The 24501-nt window shown below is 37.4% G+C and overlaps 1 protein-coding gene across 3 annotated transcripts in view; it reads left to right on the top strand.

Moving 5' to 3' along the window:
• The window catches only part of LOC105479169 (membrane associated guanylate kinase, WW and PDZ domain containing 3), a 298113-nt gene that overhangs the window by 245343 nt on the left and 28269 nt on the right, over positions 1–24501 (top strand). For all 3 annotated transcript variants that reach the window (XM_011737023.3, XM_071090681.1, XM_011737024.3), the window contains exons 10-15: positions 10101–10706; positions 11937–11968; positions 14669–14825; positions 17391–17482; positions 19174–19366; positions 21980–22168. In XM_011737023.3, coding sequence (XP_011735325.2) covers positions 10101–10706; positions 11937–11968; positions 14669–14825; positions 17391–17482; positions 19174–19366; positions 21980–22168 — 1269 coding nt within the window. The remainder of the gene's footprint in view (positions 1–10100; positions 10707–11936; positions 11969–14668; positions 14826–17390; positions 17483–19173; positions 19367–21979; positions 22169–24501) is intronic.

Genomic DNA, 24501 nt, shown 5'->3' with positions numbered 1-24501 from the left:
TCTGTAGTATAATTTAAAGTCAGGTAATGTGATTCCTCCAGTTGTGTGTACTTTTTCCTCAGGCTAGCTTTGGCTATTCTGGATCTTTTGTGATTCCATATAAATTTCAGGATTGTTCTTTCTATTTCTGTGAAGAATGTCATTGGTATTTTGATAGAGATTTGATAGAGATTGCATTGAATCTCTAGATTGCTTTGGGTAGTATTGAGAAGAATATTGATTCTTCCAACTATGAACATGAAATATCTTTTCATTTTTTATGTCCTCTTCAGTTTCTTGCATCAGTATTTTATAATTTTCGATGTAGAGATATTTTGCTTCTTTAGTTAATTCCTAGGTATTTAATCTTATTTGTGGCTGTTGTGAATAGGATTACTTTTTTAATTTCTTTCTCAGATTGTTCACTGGCATATAGAAATGCTACTGATTTTTGTATGTCGATTTTGTATCCTGCAACTTTACTGAATTTGTTTATCAGTTCTAATAGTTTTTTTTATGTGTGGAGTTGTTATGTTTTTCCAAATATAAGATCCCATCATCTAAAAACAAGGATAATTTGACTTCTCCCTTTCCAATTTGTATGCCTGTTATTTCTTTCTCTTGCTGATTGCTTTAGCTAGAACTTCCAGTCCTGTGTTGAGTAACAGTGGTGAAAGTGGGCATCTTCATTTTCCAGATCTCAGAGGAAGTGCTTTCAGTTTTTCCCCCATTCAGTATGATACTAGCTGTGGCTCTGTTGTATATATGGCTTTTATTATATTGAGGTATGTTTCTTATATACCCAGTTTTTTTAGAGTTTTATCATAAAGGGGTGTTGAATTTTATGAAATTTTTTTCAGCATCAGTTGAAATGAATACAGTTTTTGTTGTTGTTTTTGTTTTGTTTTGTTTTTTAGACCGAGTCTCTGTCACCGAGGCTGTAGTGCAGTGGCGTGATCTCGGCTCACTGTAACCCCTACTCCTGGGTTCAAGTGATTCTCCTGCCTCAGCCTCCTGAGTAGCTGGGATTACAGGCACTCACCAGCATGCCCGCTAATTTTGTATTTTTAGTAGAGATAGGGTTTCACCATGTTAGCCAGGCTGGTCTCGAACTCTTGACCTCAGGTGATCGACCCGCCTCAAATGATTATAGTTTTTATTCTTCATTCTGTTGATACCACGTATCACACTAATTATTTGCATATGTTGTACCATCCTTGCATTCATGGGATAAATCCCACTTGGTCATGATGAATGATCTTTTTAATGTATTGTCAAATTTGATTGCTAATATTTTGTTGAGGAGTTTTACATCAGTGTTTATCAGAAATACTGGCCTGTAGTTTTCTTTTTTTGATATGTCTTTGGTTTGGATATCAGGGTAATACTGGCATCATAGAATGAGTTTGGAAATATTCTTCCCTTTGTTTTTCAGAATAGTTTGAGTAGGAATTGTATTACTGCTTCTTTAAATGCTTGGTAGAATTCAGCAGTAAAGCCATCAGATCCTGGGCTTTTCTTTACTGGGAGACTTTTTATTATGGCTTCAATCTTGTCACTTGTCATTGGTCTGTTCAGGTTTTAGATTTCTTTGTGGTTTGATCTGGGTAAGTTGTGTGTGTCTAGGATTTTATCCATTTCTTCTAGGTTTTCCAACTTGTTGGCATATCGTTGCTCATAATAGTCTCTAACAATCCTTTGAATTTCTGCAGTATCAGTTGTAATGTCTGCTGTTTCATCTCTGATTTTATTTATTTGGATCTTCTCTCTTTTTTTCTGTTAGTCTAAGGTTTGTTAATTGTATCTTTTCAGAAAACCAACTTTTTGTTTCATTGATCTTTTGTGTTGTTTTCTTCATTTCAAATTCATTTATTTCTACTCTTTCTGCTTTTCTTCTATTAATCTAGAGTTTAATTTGCTCTTTCCTAGTTCTTTAAGATGCATCATTAGGTTATTTATTTGAAGTTTTTCTTTTTTTATATCTATAGGCACTTATAGCTATAAATTTCCATCTTAGTACTGCTTTTGCTGTATCCCATAGGTTTTGGTGTGTTTTGTTTCTATTATTATTTGTTTCAAGAAATTTTTCCAATTTCCTTCTTAATTCCTTTATTGACTCACTGGTCATTCAGGAACCTGTTGTTTAATTTCCATGTGTTTGTATAGTTTCCAAAATTCCCCTTGTTATTAATTTCTGATTTTATTCCATAGCGGTCAGAGAAGATACTTGATATAATTTTAATTTTTTGGAATGTTTTAAGACTTCTTCTGTAACCTAACATATGGTCTATCCTTGAGAATGATGCTGTGCTGAGGAGAATATATATTCTGCAGCCATTGGATGAAATAGTCTATAAATATCTATTAGGTCCATTTGGTCTATAGTGCAGATTAGGTCTGATGTTTCCTTGTTGATTTTTCTGTCTGGAAGACCTAATGCTGAAAGTGGAATGTTGAAGTCTCCTGCTATTATTGTGTTGAGGTATATTTCTCTCTCTTTAGTTCTAATAATATATATCATATATTATGTAATAAATATATATAATATATAATTGTAATATATAATAAAATACCTCTCTCTTTAGCTCTAGTAAAGCAAATAACACTTGCTTTTATGTATCTGGGTACTCCAGTGTTGGATGCATATATATTTACATTTGTTATATCCTCTTGCTGAATTTACCCCTTTATTATTATATAATGACCTTTTTGTCGCTTCTTGCAGTTTTTGTCTTGTAATCTATTTTGTCTGATATAAATGTAGCTACTCCTACTGTTTTTGGTTTTCACTGGCATGGAATGTCTTTTTCTAGTACTTTATTTGGAGTCTATGTGTACCTTTACAGGTGCCGTGTTTCTTCTAGGCAATAGATCATCAGGTCTTGCATTTTTTATTCACTCATCCTCTCTGTGTCTTTTGATTGGAGAGTTTAGTCCATATGGATTCAATGTTATTAATAATGATCAATAAGGACTTATTCCTGCTATTTTGTTATTTGTTTTCTGATTGTTTTGTGATCTTCTCTTCCTTCTTTCCTTCCTTCCTGTCTCCCTTTTAGTGAAGGTGATTTTATCTGTGGTATGATTTAATTTCTTGCTTTTTATTTTTGGTGTATCCATTGTGTGTTTTTTTTTATTTGAGGTTACCAGGAGGATTGAAAATACTATATTATAACTCATAATTACAAACTGATAACAAATTAACACTGATTGTATAAACAAAGAAGCAAACAAGCAAAAAGAAAATGAATAAAAACTCTACAATTTAACTTCATCCCTTCCTTTTTAATTTTTTGTTGTTTCTCTTTATGTCTTATTGTACTGTCTTTGTCTTGAAAATTTGTTCTAGTTATTATTTTGATTGGTTTATTGTTTAGTCTTTCTACTTAAGAGTATTTTGCACACCACAATTACAGTTTAATATTCTGTGTTTTTCTGTGTGCTATTAGCAGTGAGTTTTGTACCTTCAGATGATTTCTTATTGCTCATTAATGTCCTTTTCTTTCATATTGAAGAACCCCCTTTAGCATTTCTTATAGGGCAGATCTAGCGTTCATGAAATCCCTTAGCTTTTGTTGTCTGGAAGGTCTTTATTTCTCCTTCATGCTTAAAGGATATTTTCGCCAGATACACTATTACAGGGGTAAAAAGTTTCTTCCTTAAGCATTTTAAATATGTCATGCCACTCTCTCCTGCCCTGTAAGGTTTCCACTGAAAAGTCTGCTCTTAGACATATTGGAACTCCTTTGTATGTTATTTGTTTCTTTTCTCTTACTGCTCTTAGGATCCTTTCTTTATCTTTGACCTTTGGGAGTTTGATTTTTAAATGCCTTGAGGTAGTCCTCTTTCGGTTGGTGCTCTATCTGCTTGGTGCTCTGTAACCTTCATGGGCTTGGTATCTTTCTCTAGGTTTGGGAAGTCCTCTGATATTATCCTTTTGAATAAACTTTTTACCCCATTTTTTCTGTACCTCCTCTTTTGGGCCGATAACTCTTAGAATTGCCCTTTTGAAGCTATTTTCTAGATACTGTAGGTGTGCTTTATTGTTTTTTATTCTTTTTCTTGTCTCCTTTGACTGTATATTTTCAAATAGGCTGTCTTCAAGCTCACTAATTCTTCTGCTTGATCGATTCTACTGTTAAGAGACTCTGATGCATTGTTTAGCATGTCAGTTGTATTTTTCAACTCTAGATTTCTGTTTGATTTGTTTTAATTATTTCAGTCTCTGTTAAATTTATGTGACAGGATTCTGAATTTCTTCTGTTATCTTGATTTTTGTTGTTGTTGTTGTTGTTTTCTCAAAACAACTATTTTTAATTTTCTATCTGAAAGGTCAGGTATCTCTGTGTCTCAAGGATTGGTCCCTAGTGCCTTATTTGGGTCATTTGGTGAGGTCATGTTTTCCTGGATGGTCTTGATGCTTGTAGATGTTTGTTGGTGTCTGGGCATTGAAGAGTTAGCCATTTATTGTAGTCTTTGCAGGCTGGGTTTGTTTGTGCCCATCCTTGTTGGGAAGGCTTTCCAGGTATTCAAAGGAACTTGGGTCCTAAACCCAATAACACTGTGGTTCCTGCAGACTCATATAAGGACCACCTTGGTATTCTTGGATACGATCCAGAAGAATTATCTGGATTAATAGGCAGAGACTCTTGTTCTTTTCCCTTACATTCTTCCAAACAAATAAAGTCTCTCTATCTTTCTCTCTCTCTCTCTCTCTCTCTCTCTCACTCTCTCACTCTCTGTCTCTCTCCTTCTCTCTGTGCTGAGCCTCCTGGAACTGGGGGTTGGGGGACATAAACATCCCTGTGGCCACCACCACTGGGACTATGCTGAGTGAGACATGAAACCAGCACAGCACTGGATCTTGCCCACAGCTAGCTGTAACCACTACCTGGCTGCCACCTAAATTCACTGAAGGCCCTGGGGCCCTATGATCAGCTGGTGGCAAAGTGAGCTAGGTTCGTGTCCCTCTCTTCAGGATGGTGAGCTCCCCCAAGCCCCGGGTGGATTCAGGGATACTGTCTGGGAGCCAGGGACTGAAGTCAAAAACCTTAGAAATTTACCTGGTATTCTATTCTACTGTGGGTAAGCTGGCATTCAAACCACAAGACAGAATTCTTCCCATTCTTCACTTTCCACAGACAGAGGAACCTCTCCCTGTGGCCCCCAACACTGGCCTATGTGGGGGTGTGGAGGTGTTGCCAGGCCACTGCTAATGTTCACCTAAAGCACAACCACTCTTCAGTCAGTTTGTGATGAGTGCTGTCAGGCCTGGGACTCACCCTTCAGGGCAGTGGGCTTTTCTCTATTCCAGGCCAGGTCCAGAAGTGCTAAGCCAGAGCCTAGGCCTGGACTCAGGGACCTCAAGAGCCTGCTTGGTGATCTACCCTACTGTGGTTGAGCTGGTACCTAAGCTGCAAGACAGAGTCACCTTTACCTTTCCCCCTACTTTTCTCAAGCAGCAGTGTTTCACCATAGTTACCACAGCAGGGAATGTGCTGGGTCACGCCTAAAGCCAGCATGTCTCAGAGCCCAGTGTCTGTGGTGTATTTATTACCTGGGTATTGTTATTGGTTATTCAGGGCCCAGGGGCTCTTGAGTAGGCAGGTGATGAAATCTGCCAGGTCTCTGCTGTGACAGGGCAGCACTGAGTTCAATGAAGAGTACCTTAGCCACTGTACTCTCCCTTTCCCAAGCACGTAGATTTCTCCATACCAGGTGGCCGCTGCCAGGAGGTAAGGGAGAGGTGGCATAAGCACTCCCTTAGCTGCCCTGGCTGGTGTCTCATAGGCTGCAGTCAGGTGTCTCTGATCCCAGCTCAGCACTAGGACTTGCCTAGGAATTGCAGTCCTTGTGGCCTAGACTGCCCCTCTTCACTCAGGGCCCCAGAGCACTACAGCCCCCAGTGGAGAGGCTTGCCGGAACTCAGTCTCCAACCACTGGGATGGGCAATTCCTCTCTGACTAGGGCGGGCCCAAATGTTCCCTTTGTTGGCATATATCACCTGATTACAGCCTGGTTCTGCTTTCCACTGTGACAGGGCAGCACTGAGTTCAATGCCAATCTTCACAATCGCTGTGCTCACCCTCTCCCAAGCATACAGATTCTCTCCGCCACTGCAGGGAGGATGGGGGAGGGGTAGCACTGGCAACTCCAGACTGCCTTTCCTATCCTCTTCAGTGTCTCTTTCAGTGATACGAAGTCCAAACCAGACACTGTGATTGCTCACCTGCTTTTTGTCTCTTGTAACAGTACTTTTAGTATGTAGTTAGTTGTTAAAATTTGGTGTTTCTGTGGGGGCAGGGGGATGAGTAGTGTAGGCTTCTATCCCACCACCTTGCTCTGCCCTCTGTCACCATCTATCCTCTAAACTAAATGCCTATTATCTTTGATGGTGGGCCATTTTACAAACAGGTGAAAACTGTTGGAGAAAACATTAAGTTCATTAATATTTTGAAATATTTTATGTAATTTTGAGATAATCCTTTTACTGTATAAAACTAAAGATTTATTAATCATCTCAGAAAACTATTTGTTTGATTTTCTTGAATTATAAAGGATACTTTTGGAGTTAGCATTTACCTATAATCTAATTTGAAAAAAGGTCATTTGTGGTGTTTATCATGGTATCAAATTGTTCAATCTTGCAGTTTTTCCCAAGTTTGTTTTCTTCCTTAATCTTACTGGTTATTAAATTGAACTCCTATGTTAAGAATTATAGACATAAATATTACCATTTTTACAAAGTTGTGTAAACTTGTCTTTTCTGTAGTTTCCTAAAGCCTTTACTTGGTAATTGCTGGATATTTTAATATGGCTGGCAGTGTTTGTGGCTCAGGCACTTGGAGAAAGTTGAAGACTAATTTCTGATTGCAGGGGGAAGTTTAAGCATTGTTTTCCAGAAAGATTTTAGTATTATACTGAGGTTGCTTTTTTCAGTGTTTGCTAGACTTTTCTAATCCTCTCTTATTTCACATACCATGAAAATATGGACCAACATTCGATGGTTGAATTGTCATAGTATTTTTTAATCTCTCATATTATGCTTTCCCACTGCGGTAACAAAAACTTAAAACAAGAAAACTTAAAATAATCAAAAGTTACACTTGTAAAGGAAATTATTTTTATTCTACTTTATTACTTTATAAAGTTAACAAACTTTAGAGATTAAAATTAATAGTAAGGTTCTTTTGTCTTCAGTTTTGACCTTTTCAACATTTTGTCCATGAAACACGTGTTAGCTATTGTGTATGCTGTCAGGACTTCAAAATATAGTTTCGTATTTGTCTAATATGCTTATCTAATTTGCATGACAATACAATATTTCCATGAAAATTCTGGGAGCTTTAATACCAGATTGAGTTTCTTAAAACCCATCAGAACAAATTAAAGCACTTTTATTTGGCAATAACCTTTTAAATAATCATATTCAAATAAAAGCAAATTGATGAGACAACAGGGGTCAAATTTTAAGTCAAGACTGTGTTAAAAAATACCCAACTGATGACCGTCGAGTGGTAATGATTCTACAACCAAAATGTTCATACTAATGTAAATTAGGAAAGCAAAACCAACTTTTAGAGGGATTTATTAAGCTGACTTTTCAGTGTCTTCAATAATGCATTGTTTGCTTCTGTTGAATTTTTTGTTGCTTGTTTTACCTTTTGAAATCTGATTTATAAATCAAATTCAAAATTGCTGCAAAAAAAGGATACTATAAGAAAATACATTCATAAATTAACATCATTCTAATCTTCAGTTCAATATTTCTCAAAGTAGAATGAATTTTTAAAGTACATTGTAATCAATGGCTTTTGTTTTGTTTAATTTTTTTTTGTTTTTTTTTTTTTGAGACCGAGTCTCACTCTTGTCGCCCAGGCTGGAGTGCGATGGCAGAATCTCGACTCATTGCAACCTCCGCCTCCTGGGTTCAAGTGATACTCCTGCCTCAGCCTCCCAAGTAGCTGGGATTACAGGTGCACGCCACCACGCCTGGCTAATTTTTTTTTTTTTTTTTTGAGATGGAGTTTTACTCTTGTTGCCCAGGCTGGAGTGCAGTGGCGTGATCTTGGCTCACTGCAACCTCTGCCTCCCGAGTTCAAGCTATTCTCCTGCCTCAGCCTTCTGAGTAGCTGGGATTATAGGCATGCACCACCACACCCAGCTAATTTTTTGTATTTTTAGTAGAGACAGGGTTTCATCATGTTGGCCAGGCTGGTCTCGAACTCCTGACCTCAGGTGATCCACCTGCCTCGGCTTCCCAAAGTGCAGGGATTACACGCGTGAGCCACCGCATCTGGCCTAATTTTTTAATATTTTAGTAGAGATGGGGTTTCACCATGTTAGCCAGACTGGTCTCAAATTCCTGACCTCAGGTGATCCACCTGCCTTGACCTCCCAAAATGCTGGGATTACAGATGTGAGCCACCACGCCTGGCCTGAGCTACCACGCCCAGCCAATGGCTTCTTAAACTCAAGAAATAAGGTGGTATTTAAAGATAGACTGTTTGACCCCCGTCAAAAAGAGGACAAAGGATATGAACAGATTCTTCTCAAAAAAAGGCATTTATGCGGCTAACGAACATATGAAAAAAAGCTCAACATCACTGATTATTAAAGAAATGCAAATTGAAACCACAGTGAGATATCATCTCATGCCAGTCAGAATGGTGATTATTAAAAAGTCAAGAAACAATAGATACTGGCAAGGCTGTGGAGAAACAGGAACACTTTTACACTGTTGGTGGGAGTGTAAATTAGTTCAATGAATGGGGAAGACAGTGTAGTGATTCCTTAAGGATCTAGAACCAGAAATATCATTTGACCCAGCTGTCCCATTACTGGGTACATACCCAAAGGAATATAAGTCATTCTACTATAAAGACACATGCATACGTATGTTTATTGGCAGCACTATTTACAATAGCAAAGACAGGAACCAACCCAAATGCCCATCAATGATAGATTGGATAAGGAAAATGTGGTATACACCATGGAATACTATGCAGCCATTAAAAGGAATGAGATCATGTCCTTTGCAGGGACATGGATGAAGCTGGAAGCCATCATCCTCAGTAAAGTAACACAGGAACGGAAAACCAAACACTTCATGTTCTCATACTGGGAGTTGAACAATGAGAACACGTGGACACAGGGAGGTGAACAACAAACAACAAACAACAAACACCAGGGCCAGCTGGGGGTTGGGGGACAAGGAGAGGGAGAGCATTAAGACAAATAGCTAATGTATGTGGGGCTTAAAACCTAGATGACGGGTTGATAGGTGCAGCAAACCACCATGGCACACGTATTCCTATGTAACAAATCTACATATTCTGCACTTGTATCCTGGAACTTAAAGTAAAATTAAAACATTATATATATATATGTATGTATCGCGGTGAAGGAGGATTTCTGGCTATTATAGGGATGTGACAGGATTCTTGCTGAATGCAGGCTGAGGCGATCAGATAATCACCTGGAGAATGGTGGGGAGTGAGGACTTAGACCATGTATCAAGACTGGGTGATTCTGGCTAAACCAACTTAGCAGAATTCTTGCTAAAGCTGGGCTCTGGAGGACTTGCCAAGGATGAGGCCTGCTGAAAAAAGAGCTCAGAGGAGCCTGTCTAGAGTTTGGTTAAGGATAGCATCTTTGTCAGTGTATGTATATATACATACATACAAACATACATACACATATATAAAAAAATTAATGTATTCAAAAAATATAATACAGTTTGTACAAGTAGTCAGTGGAGTTATTTGCTCCTGTACTAAATACCTGCTACAATGTGCATAGCTTTGCGTGGCTACTTAGATACGACTCAGAGGGTATACTAATAATGATAATATAAATTATCAGGGTTTTTTTAGTGATTCACTTGAGCTTGAAGTGAAAATTCTTTGCTACTGAAATAAGTAGGATTTTAGACATACATACTTTTTAGAGAGGAGTTAGAAAAGGGAGAATGTCTGTGTTAGAAATCTGTCTTTTCAGCAATTAATAGAGGTTTCCAAAATTCAAATTTTGTTACTAAATTGTAGTTATTTTTGCCCCTCTAGCAAAAATTTAACTTGTTTGTTGATTTTAATATTTTTAATATGATTATGTTTTACCAGGTGATGTTATTGTAGACATCAATGGCAACTGCGTCCTCGGTCATACTCATGCAGATGTTGTCCAGATGTTTCAATTGGTACCTGTCAATCAGTATGTAAACCTCACTTTATGTCGTGGTTATCCACTTCCTGATGACAGTGAAGATCCTGTCGTGGATATTGTTGCTGCTACCCCTGTCATCAATGGACAGTCATTAACCAAGGGAGAGACTTGCATGAATCCTCAGGATTTTAAGCCAGGAACAATGGTTCTGGAGCAGAATGGAAAATCGGGACACACTTTGACTGGTGATGGTCTCAATGGACCATCAGATACAAGTGAGCAGAGAGTATCCATGGCATCGTCAGGCAGCTCCCAGCCTGAACTAGTGACTATCCCTTTGATTAAGGGCCCTAAAGGGTTTGGGTTTGCAATTGCCGACAGCCCTACTGGACAGAAGGTGAAAATGATACTGGATAGTCAGTGGTGTCAAGGCCTTCAGAAAGGAGATATAATTAAGGAAATTTACCATCAAAATGTACAGAATTTAACACATCTCCAAGTGGTAGAGGTGCTAAAGCAGTTTCCAGTAGGTGCCGATGTACCATTGCTTATCTTAAGAGGAGGTAAGTAAAAGCACCACATAGAAAAAGTTTCAGTGTTCAAGCATTTATATCCATTGATTGTCCTTCCTTACAGTTTAGAATATGTTTTCCCAGCAGACTTAACTAGTAATTAGTGCACATTTTCCTTAAGGTTCTGTCTGATTGTTTCCATAAGCAGTATCTTTTTCAGCAGTTTTTAAAAAGTTATTAGTGGTTTCGTTCATGTCCATTATGGATTTATTTCCCTCTGTATTCTTTTGAAAATCTGATTCTTGGCTTTAATGATTAGAGAGAGTCACAGCATTGTGATACTTCAAATGAAATACATCCTCTTAATTTCATTTCTCTGATGATGACAGTAATAGAAATTGACTCTTTCAACCAATGGTACGTCATCTGGACCTCTGTAATGCACCAAAGATGTTTTGAAAGAGCTAGCATCTCTGTGGATAAGTAAAATGTTGGATGGTGTGCTAATCTGTTCTGCAGAGGCAATCATGATAGCTTGTGCTCATAAAGCTTTTATCTTAAGCTCTAGTATCTGTCTGTAGATGTTAATTAAACTGCACAGTGCTTATGTGAGAGAAATAGAATTTTTATTTTTCAAGGTCATCAGCTGACATGAACTGCTCCCAGACATTTACAAATCCAGTTCCAAGGAATAATCACAAAGTTTAATTTTAATAGGCTTTCTTAAATCCATACTTATAAGTGACTAGTATCTTAAAGAATAAAACTTAACCACTTACTCTTTTATCTCTCTGGATTTTACTTTTCACTATTGAGGCAAATGAGCACTTCAGCTTCTTTGGGAGTTTTTTCTTATTCTCATTTCTTTGATTCATATGGGTTTCTTCTCTGAGTGATGGTGGAATGTGCTCCGAGTAAGGTAGAAATCTCTATGTGAGTGCTTGAGAGTAAGCCAGGGCTTCAACAAGTGTAACAAAGACACCAAAGTTCCATGTCATACAGGTTTGATGTCAGTCTCCTGCCTTGCCACTTACTGGTTCTTTGGTATAGGAAAGAATCTTAGTTTACCTTCTCTATAAGATGGTCATAACATTTGTGCCTTCAGATTGTTATAAAAATGAAATGAGATAATATATGTATAATACCTGCTACATAGGAGGTTAGACACAGAATTTACTAGCCTACTAAAAGTTGAAGCTAGTTTTATCATAAACATCAGCAGTATTTGTGATCTGGGAATGCATCCTCTGGTTTTAAACTTTGGCTTATTTTTTTTTTAAGGTCCTCCTTCACCAACCAAAACTACCAAAATGGTGAGTATCCACTGGTCCTCAAATCCTTTCCCCAACACACTGAGAAAGATGCCACATTCCCCTCTGTAAGAGGGCTCACTGTGGTGATGATTATCGACCGGGAGAAGTTAGGAGGCATGCTGCCCTTGGCTTGTATTTATCAGAAACTAGGGAAGCATTTGAAAAAGCCCCCTAGTGAGGAGATGTGCTCCACTGGGTAAGTATTGCAACTGGAGGACTGCTGAAGGCCTATTGTACCAACAATCCTGTTCTCTAAGTTATGAAATGTGAACACATCAAAGAACCAACCTAGAGGTTTTTTTACTTTTGTGTTTCAGAGAAACAAGGTAGGAAGGACCTAAACATTAAGACAGATGATAAATTATTACATCGTCTTGCCCCTGCCTGAAGAGAAGACGTAGTAGTTCACATAATTTTGTGGGGACTATAAATGTGCATGCACCTTTAGATAATCTTCTTACTTTTAAGACTAAATTAGGCTTCTTTTTATTATTATTTATTTATTTATTTATTTTGAGACAGTGTCTTGCTCTGTCACCCAGGCTGGAGTGCAGTGGCGCCATCTCGGCTCACTGCAACCTCTGTCTCCCGGGTTCAAGCAATTCTTCTGCGTCAGCCTCCCAAGTAGCTGGGACTACAGGTGCACACCACCACGCCCAGCTAATTTTTTGCATTTTTAGTAGAGACAGGGTTTCACCATGTTGGCCAGGATGATCTCGATCTCTTGACCTCATGATCTGCCTGCCTCAGCCTCCCAAAGTGCTGGGATTACAGGCGTGAACCACCACATCCTGCTAACTGAACAAGACTTCTAGAGTAATTGTGGCCTTCTGTGCTAAATGTGCTTGTTGTCAAAGCGAAAGACTTGAAACAGTGTCTTCTTTGGCATTCTTCTGAATAACCACGTAGCCTATTTAAGGACCTGTGCAGAAAGTAAGAACTTTAAAAGGGGTGCATCAAATACTGCTTTGTGGAAGAAACTCTACGAGGTGCACATTTGTAGCTATTTAAATATCCGCAATGTTTTGGATATAAAGACAATTTTATTTAAAATTCTAATTTAGTTCTAGTTTGCTCATTTGGAGTCTTTTATCTCAAAATCGAAAGATGGCCTTCCATAACCATAAACTATAGATGGTTATATTAAATGAATTAGTTATTTCTAGCCCACCAAGTAGGAATCCTCTGCAAATTTGCTGTTTTATGGATTAAAAAGAATCACTCAGCTTCTGGGGCCTTTTTTTTTTTTTTTTTTTTTTTGGAGACAGAGTCTCACTCCATCACTTAGGCTGGAGTGCAGTGGTGTGATCTTGGCTCACTGCAACCTCTGCCACCTAGGTTCAAGCAATTCTTGTGCCTTAGCCTTCCAGTAGCTGGAATTACAGGTGCACGTCACCACACATGGCTAATTTTTATATTTTTAGTAGAGATGGAGTTTCACTACATTGGCAAGGCTGGTCTCAAATTCCTGATCTCAGATGATCTGCCCACCTCGGCCTCCCAAAATTCTAGGATTACAAGCGTGAGCCACCATGCCTGGCCAACTTCTGCCCTTTTCATTGACTGCTTATACTACTTGGGTCTAGTGTGAACAGAAATTGTTTTTGTCCATTCAGTTCAAATTGCACATATTCTACAGTTCTCTGGTTCCTCTAGTAATCATTTTTAATTCCTGTGCCACCATATCTATTTCATAATGGATGCCACTACAGCCGCAGTGGCCCTAATGCTTTATAATTGATGGAAGGGTCTGATGAACTTTAACCGCTTCTGACAGAATGCTAAGATGTGTGGGGAAATGGTGGGAGACCACCTTTAGCTTCTCTCCCTTTTCACTGGGTCTGGGAGATTGAAGGGTCCCCTCTAGGCCAACACTTTGTAGTGGCTGACCCCTGATTACTCCCTGACAAGCCAGTGCCCCTGCATTCTAGTCATTGTTAATGATCACAAACATCCATAATCTCCCTCTCCTAACAATAATCCAGGAAAACAAACTGGTCTCAAAACCATATTCCTTGGGCTATTTATTGGATTTCATTGTTAACATTTTATTAAATAAGTCATTTTGCTTGACTATTATCTTGGAAAAGTGCTATCTGAATAGGAAAAATATCAAAATATGCTACTATGTTTTCCCTTATCTAATTGTCTTGCATGGTACATTTTCTCTTAATATGTATGAATTGGCCAGGCAGGGTTTCCACAGTGCCATCTTTATAACCTAAATTAGAGTTAACCTCTCCTGTTTTCTTAGAAAGAGTATTATCTTAAACATCTTCCTTAGAAATTAAACTCAGTGAATGGGAAGTGGGCCGGGCCAAGAATTTTATGAAGATATTCTCTGAATCTTCCTCCTACTTTACTTAGAAGTGCCGTATTGTGTTGTATTTTTATTTATCTTCATCTCAAAGTCAATTTGTGTCTTGGTGGTGGAGAAAAGGGCAAAATTGTTTAAACATAGGACTAACTAAGGCTCTTCAGTTGATATTACTGTAAACTTTTTTCTAATTTAAGTTAAATACGTTTCAAATACACCTTGCTATGAGAATGAATTCCTGTAACTGTAAATTTGCTGTGTCTTTGATCCTGCCACCTTTACAACTATAATCAGTTGACATATCCATTTCAGATATCAGTTTTATGAATTAATCAACCATCTGATTTTTAAAAGATACTAAGTAAGGCCCTTTTCCATTTCAGAAAACAGATAAAAAGGAAAATTCAGGAAGTTTGGAGGCCATAAATGAGCCTATTCCTCAGCCTATGCCTTTTCCACCCAGCATTATCAGGTCAGGATCCCCAAAATTGGATCCTTCTGAGGTCTACCTGAAATCTAAGACTTTGTATGAAGATAAACGTAAGTAGTTGTGGAATACTTCAGGAAAGCATGTAACAAGATAAATTTGGATTTATTTTAGATTAGGGCCTTCCCATCTTTCAGAAGCATATTGAAAAGTTATTCCTTCGTTACCATTTTAATAGAACTCTGGACTTCTTCCATGTATATTCAACATTCACACATTCATTTTTTTCAAAATCATGTTTTAAGTGCTAGTTATCTACCAGATGCCATACTAGGTAACTAGAATACAGAGATAAATAGGTTACATAGGACCTGCACCCAAAAATATTATTAGAACTAAATGGAAAAAGGCAAATATGTAATCAAATAGTATACAAATAAGTACACGTAATAAGCCTAACAGGTACAGTGATAGAAAGATGAAATGGATAAATTGGGATCCAAAGAAGGAATACTCAGTTTTATCAGCGTGGGCAGTAGGAAGTGTCAGGAAAAGCTTCATACTAGAAGCAAAGCTAAGTCATCAGGGATGAAAAAGTGTCTATCAGGAAGATAAAAGGGAAAGACAGAAGGAATAGCACGTGCACACTGGTCTTGCATGACTTGGGTTCTGTAAGTAATTCACTTTCGCGGGTGCAGTTGGCAAGGAAAGTCACAGAGGAGAGTAGGAACAGATTGAGAAAGGCCAGTTATGCCCCTCAAGGGGAGCTGGAGTTGGTCATACAAATAACAGAGAACCACAGAATGCCTTTAACTGGAAGGAAGACATAGTTTTGTATTTTAGAAAGGTTTCTCTGGCAGGAGTATGAAGGATGAATCAGAGGTGAATGCAATTTGAGGAAGAGTGTGCAATTTGAAGAGGAAACTAAAGAATTGACTCCTTAAAGGAGTACAGCTGAGAGATAAAAAGAGAGACCACATAAGGCAGAAATTCATGCATGTTCCTACTAATTCACTTACTAATGATACATCTTTTCCAAAGTAAAATTGCAGATTTAAGTAGGTATAATTTTTTAAAATTTGTTTGTTCTTAGAAATGGGCGTAAATCTATATGGAAAAGATATGTACAAGTGGAATATATGTGTATTGACTTAATGCTTATTTAATTAATTGCAGAACTACATCTTGATAATACCAATCCATATTCAGAAAGATGAAAACCAGTTGTATGCATAGCAAAGCAATCATTTCAGTTAGCATAACTATGTAGAATCCCTTTCTTCATACTTTCCATTCATAGCCTGATACATTGTTAATACTGGTATAAACTCTGCAGTCCCATCAGGCTTCACCCATAAAATAAGTGAGTTGAACTCATGACTCTTTTTTTTTTCCCGAGACAGAGTCTTGCTCTGTCACCCGGAGCTGGAGTGGCAACTGGAGTTGGCTCACTGCAACCTCTGCCTCCTAGATTCAAGCAATTCTCCTACCTCAGCCTCCCGAGTAGCTGGGACTACAGGTGTACGCCACCCCGCCTGGCTAATTTTTGCATTTTTAGTAGAGATGGGGTTTCACCATGTTGGTCAAGCTGGTCTCAAACTCTTGACCTCGTGATCCACCCGCCTCGGCTTCCCAAAGTGGACTCTTTTAATCTCTAAAGTTCTACAATTTTAATAGGAAGTATATATCAAAAGATATTGCTTCTATAGAATATTATCAGGAATTGACTAATCTCACTTTTTATATAGTTCCCTGACATGTTTATTTCTTTTCTCTTTATAGTAAATACTTCTTACCTATAAATAACATTAATATTTTCCCAATGAAAAAATTTTAGTCATGAAATAGATTTTTGTGACTTAATATTCTTTTTTTTTTTTTTTGAGATGGAGTCCCGCTCTGTTGCCCAAGCTGGAATGCAGTGGCACTATCTCGGTTCACTGCAACCTCCGCCTCCCAGGTTCAAGCAATCCTCCTGCTTAATATTCTAAGGAATACAACCTACCCTTTCAGAGTAGGATAGTATGGGTTAGGAGATTAGACCCTGGAAATCAACCTGGATTTAAATCTTAGCTTCACCACTTGCTGTGTGACAATGGCCAACTTACTTAGACCCTGTTTTCCCACCTAGAAAACGGGGCTAATAATAAATGTTAGTTCTTAATTATTTTCATTTAAAATGCTATCATTTTGCAAAACCAGGCTAGGTAAGTAGTTCATATGGAATACTTTTCTGAGAGAAAGGTATCAGCTTGAGAGCAGGAATAAGGTATTTTATAGGCACTCTTTTCCTAGGATTTAATGTACCTTACCCAAGTGTTAAGTTAGGTCATTTGCACCTGTCAAAAATCAAACTCAAGTTTGATCATTCTGAATTCAACATTGTTATATTGATTGGACAGCATTAGAAGTTAATGACAGTGTAATACTGAGTATATGGAAGTGAGAGTAAATGCTTCTAAACAGTCTTGATACAGTTTTGCTTAGAGCTCAAAACAAGGATTTATAGTTGAATTGTGTGTGTGTGTTACACTCCTGTGCAAATTTTCACATATTAAAAAGTTCTGAGATTATAGTTTATTGTCTTACTCTATAATGTCCTACTAAATATTGAACTTTGTTTTGTTTTAGTCCTTTTAAAATAAATCAAAATATTTATATTTTCTGATTTTCCTTAGCACCAAATACCAAAGATTTGGATGTTTTTCTTCGAAAACAAGAGTCAGGGTTTGGCTTCAGGGTGCTAGGAGGAGATGGACCTGACCAGTCTGTAAGTGTCACTTCTTTGGAACATGGCTGTTTCCTGTTCAAACGTTTTGAGTGGTGATTTGGTGGATTATGGTGTGTTTTGTTTTGTGGTTTAAGTTTTTTTTTCCCTCTAACAGTTTCATTAGTATGAGGAAGAACTGCATTTCTATTAGTATCATAGTCCCTCAGTTATTGGGGTGTAGCTGAGGCTAAAAACTGTGAGTAAAAACTGAATATGTCAGCTGCAAATTAGACAGTGATTAATTTATTTACTTCTCTGTGTGAATAACTACATAAAGCTTATTTTAAGTTTGTATTTTCCTTTGCCCTCATTAAACAGAGTCTAAGACATTTTCCTTCTCTAAGAAACCTATAATCCCATGTCCTCCTTCCCACTATTACTTCTGCTGAATGTTCCATAAATGGTTGGCATGAGCCTGTGTATATTGTTTCACCTCATTTTATTAGTAGGTTGGCATTTTCATGCTCAGTACTTTGCATGTCATTTCATCTGTTACTTTGAAACTAGAGGAATATAAAATAATTAATATTTTTGTCCAGAGGCATAAGGGTTATATTTGCAAAGCATTTGAAGTCTAGGATTTTGTTTACATATGCTACTCACATAAACTTGTTTTAGAGAACAAATGTAGTGGGTTTTGTTTCTAAGTTTTGCTCTTGGTTTGAATAACAAAGAAGTAATGTGTTCTATAGAATTTTTAAGAACATATTTGCATTTTCTTTTATATAATATCAAAAAAGACTATATTATGGTTGGAAGTTAGGTGAAGAACAATAATCTTTAAAAATTACAGGCTTCTTATTTCTGAATAGAACATTTGATTTATGTAGTATAAATTTGTTCTAATTGGTCATATTGGTTACAGTTACAACAGTCATTGGAGACACATAAAGCTTAAGGCAGGTTGCCCTATGTAGAACAAATAGTAGATACTTTAATTGTTCTTGGTGGTATTTGTATTTTTGTTTTGTTGCTTCCTATTTTGTTGATACTTATAATGTTCACTTAGACATTTTAAGAATTTGTCTCAAACAACTTAGAAGAAACCTTTCTTTTCTCTTGAATGTCAGATTTTAGCAGCTCTGAAACTAGCCCAAACATTCAGAATTGCCTAATTAATAGGATTCTAATGCTGGTGAGCAAAGTGAACCAGATTTGTTCACTTAGATACAAGTGAGCTTCAGGCCACTCTGTTCCCATTGAGATTTAGAAAGAAGAAATGTCTCTGTGCTGTGTATATTGAACTTGTACTGTTAGTCTTATGTGATGGGAGTACCATTGAGAATGATCTCAGTTGCTGTGAACAGTAAGTAGAAGATCTTGCCTGATGACATTGAACAGACTTTTAATAGCTACTATGCAGATTTATATTTTCTGAGTTTAGTGTTTTGTTTCATTGTAATGATGGGGATAATGGTGGTGCATTTTGAGTTATTGAACAACTTCGTATTTTCTCTTTCCTTTGTACACAGCCCTGAGGATCTATAAGGGATTACATAATACAGTGTGGTTATTTGAAGTGCCGTTTTGGAGAATGGGCACTTTCCCAGATAATACCTTTCTAGAATATGACTGTTTTCATAGTTGAACTGCAAAAATCTGTTGGTTTGCACAATGCTAAGTTAGGAATCCCTTAACTCTTCAGCTAAACTTTACGCTGTGGACCAAACTATACTTTGTTATCTTATCAGATATATATCGGGGCTATTATTCCCCTGGGAGCAGCTGAGAAAGATGGTCGGCTCCGTGCAGCTGATGAACTAATGTGCATTGATGGAATTCCTGTTAAAGGGAAATCACACAAACAAGTCTTGGACCTCATGACGACTGCTGCTCGAAATGGCCATGTGTTACTAACTGTCAGACGAAAGATCTTCTATGGAGGTATGTGAACTTGTTCCTGCTCTGGAAAGTTAAAAAAGAAACAAAGATACTAATCTACCTCTTGTGTAGTTTTGTTATTTTATTACATTCAGTAGTATCTGAGATAACTCATTTGATGTGATCCAGGCCTCACTGTGGAAGGCCATGCAAAGACAAAAGGATTCAGAAATAATACTACTATAAAAAAATACATTTTGGGTTTCTATATTAAGATTATTTTCATATATTGATGCATTTCGCAAATGTGGTATTATAGGTGGGAGTATTGATCTAAATCCGGTTTTGTTTTGTTTTGTTTTGTTTTGTTGAGGCAGAGTCTCACTCTGTCACCCAGGCTAGAGTGCAGTGGTATGAGCTCAGCTCACTGCAGCCTCCACCTCCCAGGTTCAAGCAATTCTCCTGCCTCAGCCTCCTGAGTAGCATACCACCACATGGCTAATTTTTGTATTTTTAGCAGAGATGGGGTTTTACCACATTGGCTAGGCTGGTCTCGAACTCTTGACCTCAAATGATACGCCTGTCTCAGCCTCCCAAAGTGCTGGAATTACAGGCGTGAGCCACCATGCCTGGCCTAAATTTTTTTTTTTAATAGCAAATGAAAAGTTATTTAGTCATACCAAGATATCCCACTAGCTGAATGTACAAAGATTTTTGGATCCCAATGAAATCTGAACTACTAAGGGAAAGTGGGATGTTTCTACTTGGGAAGTTTTAGTATAATTTAACATTTATTGAGTGCTTACTATGTCATAGACGCATGAATTATTTTATTTAATCTTCACAACACTATGAGGTCATTGTCTAGTTCTATGACTACTCAGAGAAAGGTTGAGAAACAAATAACTGGTAAGAGATAGGGCCTGGATTAAAACTTGCAGTTTAATTCAGAGATCAGGGTTTAAACTATAACATTAGGATATGAATATCTCTTACAGTTTCTCATCAGTAGCTTTATGAATAATTAGGAAGTCTTATAAATGAATTCTTGCCACTTTAAAATTAGAAAAATACAACTCTGTAGCACAAGAATATAAGCCTCATGAAGCTATGATTTTTTATTTGTTTAGTTATCTCCTGTATCCTCAGCACCTAGAAGAGTGCCTGTCTGGTACAAAGTGGACATTAATAAATTGTTAATTGGATGAATATTTACCTCACTCTCAAAACTGAGGCACTGTATTTGTTATTGCAACATTCAAAGTAAACGCCTGCCTCCTTTGGTAAATACCAGCCTTTTAGAGATGCATACAGATTTTGTAACGCAGTACTGCCTCAATTTGGTTGTGTTGGAGGCCAAATGTAACTACTTACAGTAAAATTGTGATGTTATACAACCTACAAATTGGCTCTTCCCTGGAAAGAATCATGAAGAAGTTTCATAGTAGTGTGGTATTGTTGGAGACATTTTAGCTAATACATTCTAACCATGCATTTTGAAAAAAAAAAAAAAGAAAGAAAAAAACATATTATTAAAACCATGTGAATTTTCAGCCAAAAAGAGACCTTATAAATATGTACATGACTGCAGTGTGTTGTGGTTATTATTAACGATGGTTTGTACCAAATTATGGCAAAAAAAAAATGCCCTTTTTAAAAAATCAATTAGGACTTTGTGCCATTCTCAAGTTCTGATAAAAGAGCAGAAAAAGGTGTAGGTTAATTGGCCATTTATCAGGAATTTCATATGACCCTGCCTATGCCTAGAAGTGTTTGCTGTTCATGTGGACAGCTTGTTATGTGTCCCAGCAAGTTGGGGGTTGGGGGTTGGGGAGGTGGAAGGCTGAGAACTGCTAATGATGAACTCATCTTATATCATCACTCAGGAAACTGCAATTGCAAAACACATCATATGAGACAAATCCTGTACAGGTAGCAAACTGTTACAGTGGGGCAACATTTCTGCCCTGATGCTTTAACCTCTCAGACAGACATCAATGAGTATCAGTCACTGAACTAAATTATATTTATAATTGATTTTAAAAGGAAGTTCATTGTGTCATTCCTCATTATGTGTTTCGTTAAAATTATTGGTCCATGTTATAAACCTTGATGGAACTAAAACAGTTTTAAGAAGAATTATTTACTATCAAATCTCACAGAAGCTTTTAAAAGCTTCCTTTAAAATGAGATCACAAGGTCAGGAGTTCAAGACCAGCCTGGACAATATGGTGACACCCCATCTCTGCTAAAAATAACAAAACTTAGCCATACATGATAGTGGGCACCTGTAATCCCGCCTACTCGGAAGGCTAAGGCAGGAGAATTGCTTGAACCCCGGAGGCAGAGGTTGCAGTGAGCCGAGATCACGCCACTGCACTCCAGCCTGGGTGACAGAGCAAGACTGCATCTCGGCGGGTGGGGGGGAAGAAAAACAACAACTTGAGATTGTATGTATTTTTCAGTAATCCACTCTGAGTATCTGGAAAGTCGGATGGACTGCTGTTGCCTAAATCTGCACTCAGATTACACCCGAAGCTCACATGTGGGGCTGCTTTTCTATTCTTTATGTTATTAGAAACTGAATTTTTCTGTGAGGGGCTTAGCATAAAAACACTTTAGTCACCAGAAATTATGATGTTCCAGAAATATCAAAACTGATCATGTTTATTATAGAAAAACAACCTGAGGACGACAGCTCTCAGGCCTTCATTTCAACACAGAATGGATCTCCCCGCCTGAACCGGGCAGAGGTCCCAGCCAGGCCTGCACCCCAGGAGCCCTATGATGTTGTCTTGCAACGAAAAGAAAATGAAGGATTTGGCTTTGTCATCCTCACCTCCAAAAACAAACCACCTCCAGGAGGTAAGGGATATTGTATCTTATTGTCTCTGCCTGCAAGTCCAGTTTTCTGAGGCTCCCACTGGAGTTTATGAAATAATTAGGAGCTACTTATAAAATGCCTTAGGTACTTATCTTTTTAAGAATGGTGAATACTTTCCTTATTTTCAAAATTAGGTAATCTGAACCAAACCTTCTAGGCCTCAGGTTTATCTATTATCTCACATTCTATAAAATATTTACTAAGTCTCAGTAGCTCCATTTGCATCAAGGTTATACTGAAGATAATATGTAATAGATATGGATTTAATGAAAGGTATAATGCTGACTTTTAAAAAAATGGGGGCTCTTGTTCTCACTCATAGATGCGAATTGAACAATGAGAACACTTGGACACAGGAAGGGGAACATGACACACCAGGGCCTGTCGTGAGGTGGGGGGAGGGGGGAGGGATAGCATTAGGAGATATACCTAATGTAAATAACGAGTTAATGGCTGTAGCACACCAACATGGCACATGTATACGTGTGTAACAAACCTACATGTTGTGCACATGTACCCTAGAACTTAAAGTATAATAAAAATAAAAAATAAAAAAATGGGGGCATAGGTTTTGAAAATTAGGATTAATCATGTATATAGAAAAGAATTAAAGACTAGAAGCAATTGAGAACAAGCAAAGCAGATTAATAGAAAAATCTTGACCCAAATATGTCTTTATTTAATGTTATTATTTAATAATAATTGCTGTAGTCCAGCTATAAATTACCCTTGTGAATAAGAGGCATACTTTTTATAAATGTTTCATTGAAAGGTAAAAATTTTGTCAACAATTAGAAAATGAATCTAAATATCTTGAACCGAATTTAACAGAATATTCTAATCCAGAAGATGAATGTATTTATATCAGTTCCATGATCAAAGGAGGAATTACATCTGATATATTCAGGGCTGTTACGATTCAGCAAATGAAATATTTGTCTTGATGTTTCTATAAAATAATAATTTTTAATATAATTATAAAATCCAGTTGAATATAAGAACCCAGCCCCAAGTCAAATAATAAAAAATCTCTGACTACATGAAAATGTGCCCTTGCCTTTACAAGTCAGTTTGATTATATTTTGAATAGTGAGATCCTTTTAGACCAAGTGGTTGCTAAAACCTTAGTTTAAAAAAAAGAAAACAGTTTTAGGAAAGTGTTGTGAGCCAAAGCAATTTGCAAAAATCTTGCTAAAATTAATGGAAGTGTATAAGGGAAAAAGAGTCCATGACATGGATGAGTTATTGCTATAGTATTAGGTCACTGCTCACTGATACTAGTTTCCATTTTCCCAAAGCAGTTGCCATGGAAACACTTAGAACTGGAACTGTCACTGATGCTGTGAGGATGATAATATGGCCTGTGTCAGAAAAATGAAAGGAAAGCAGCTTTTAGGTGGTTTTCATGTTATGTCATTGGAATCAGTGTTTCTAAAAACAGATAACCATTTAGGATAATGATATTGTCATTCTCGTAACATATGATAACCCCAGGCATTCAGATTAACAAAAACAGTGAAAGAGTATTACTCTAGTAGATAGATGCTAACCACTTTCTGTATTGAAGATATTCCCTTTCTAGCACTACAGAAATTTGGGGAGAGTCTGATGTTCACCATAAAACTAACCTATATAGAGAAATTCAGTAAAATAAGTTTCATTGCTTAAATATGTTTGAGCATATTTTTACATTTGTTTATATTTAAAATTAAGTATTAAATGTAATTAAGTATTAAAATTTAATTAAGTATTTTTATTTGTATATATTTTATTGGTAAATTTTTAAAAATTTAAAAATCTTTAAGTAATTTTATATTTCCTTGTTTCAATCATTTTTTACTATTTTGATAGTTTTACCTATGGAGCTACTTCATCTCTGTATAAGATAGTGTCATTAAGGGTTGGGTTTTGTAATCCAACAAACTTGGATTCAAGTCCTGCTTATATCTTTTAATAGCTGTCTGATCTTGGGCAACTTATTTTCCCTCCAGGAGCTCCAGTTTCTTCCGTAAAATGAGGATGATAGAGACACTCCCTGTCTCCGGCCGGGCGCGGTGGCTCAAGCCTGTAATCCCAGCACTTTGGGAGGCCGAGACGGGCGGATCACAAGGTCAGGAGATCGAGACCATCCTGGCTAACACGGTGAAACCCCGTCTCTACTAAAAATACAAAAAACTAGCCAGGCGAGGTGGCGGCGCCTGTAGTCCCAGCTACTCGGGAGGCTGAGGCAGGAGAATGGCGGGAACCCGCGAGGCGGAGCTTGCAGTGAGCTGAGATCCGGCCACTGCACTCCAGCCCGGGCGGCAGAGCGAGA

The sequence above is a fragment of the Macaca nemestrina genome, chromosome 1 (assembly GCF_043159975.1).
Source record: "Macaca nemestrina isolate mMacNem1 chromosome 1, mMacNem.hap1, whole genome shotgun sequence".
Classification (NCBI taxonomy): Eukaryota; Metazoa; Chordata; class Mammalia; order Primates; family Cercopithecidae; genus Macaca; species Macaca nemestrina.
Note: the sequence above shows the minus strand (reverse complement) of the source record. Positions and strands in the feature narration are given on the sequence as shown.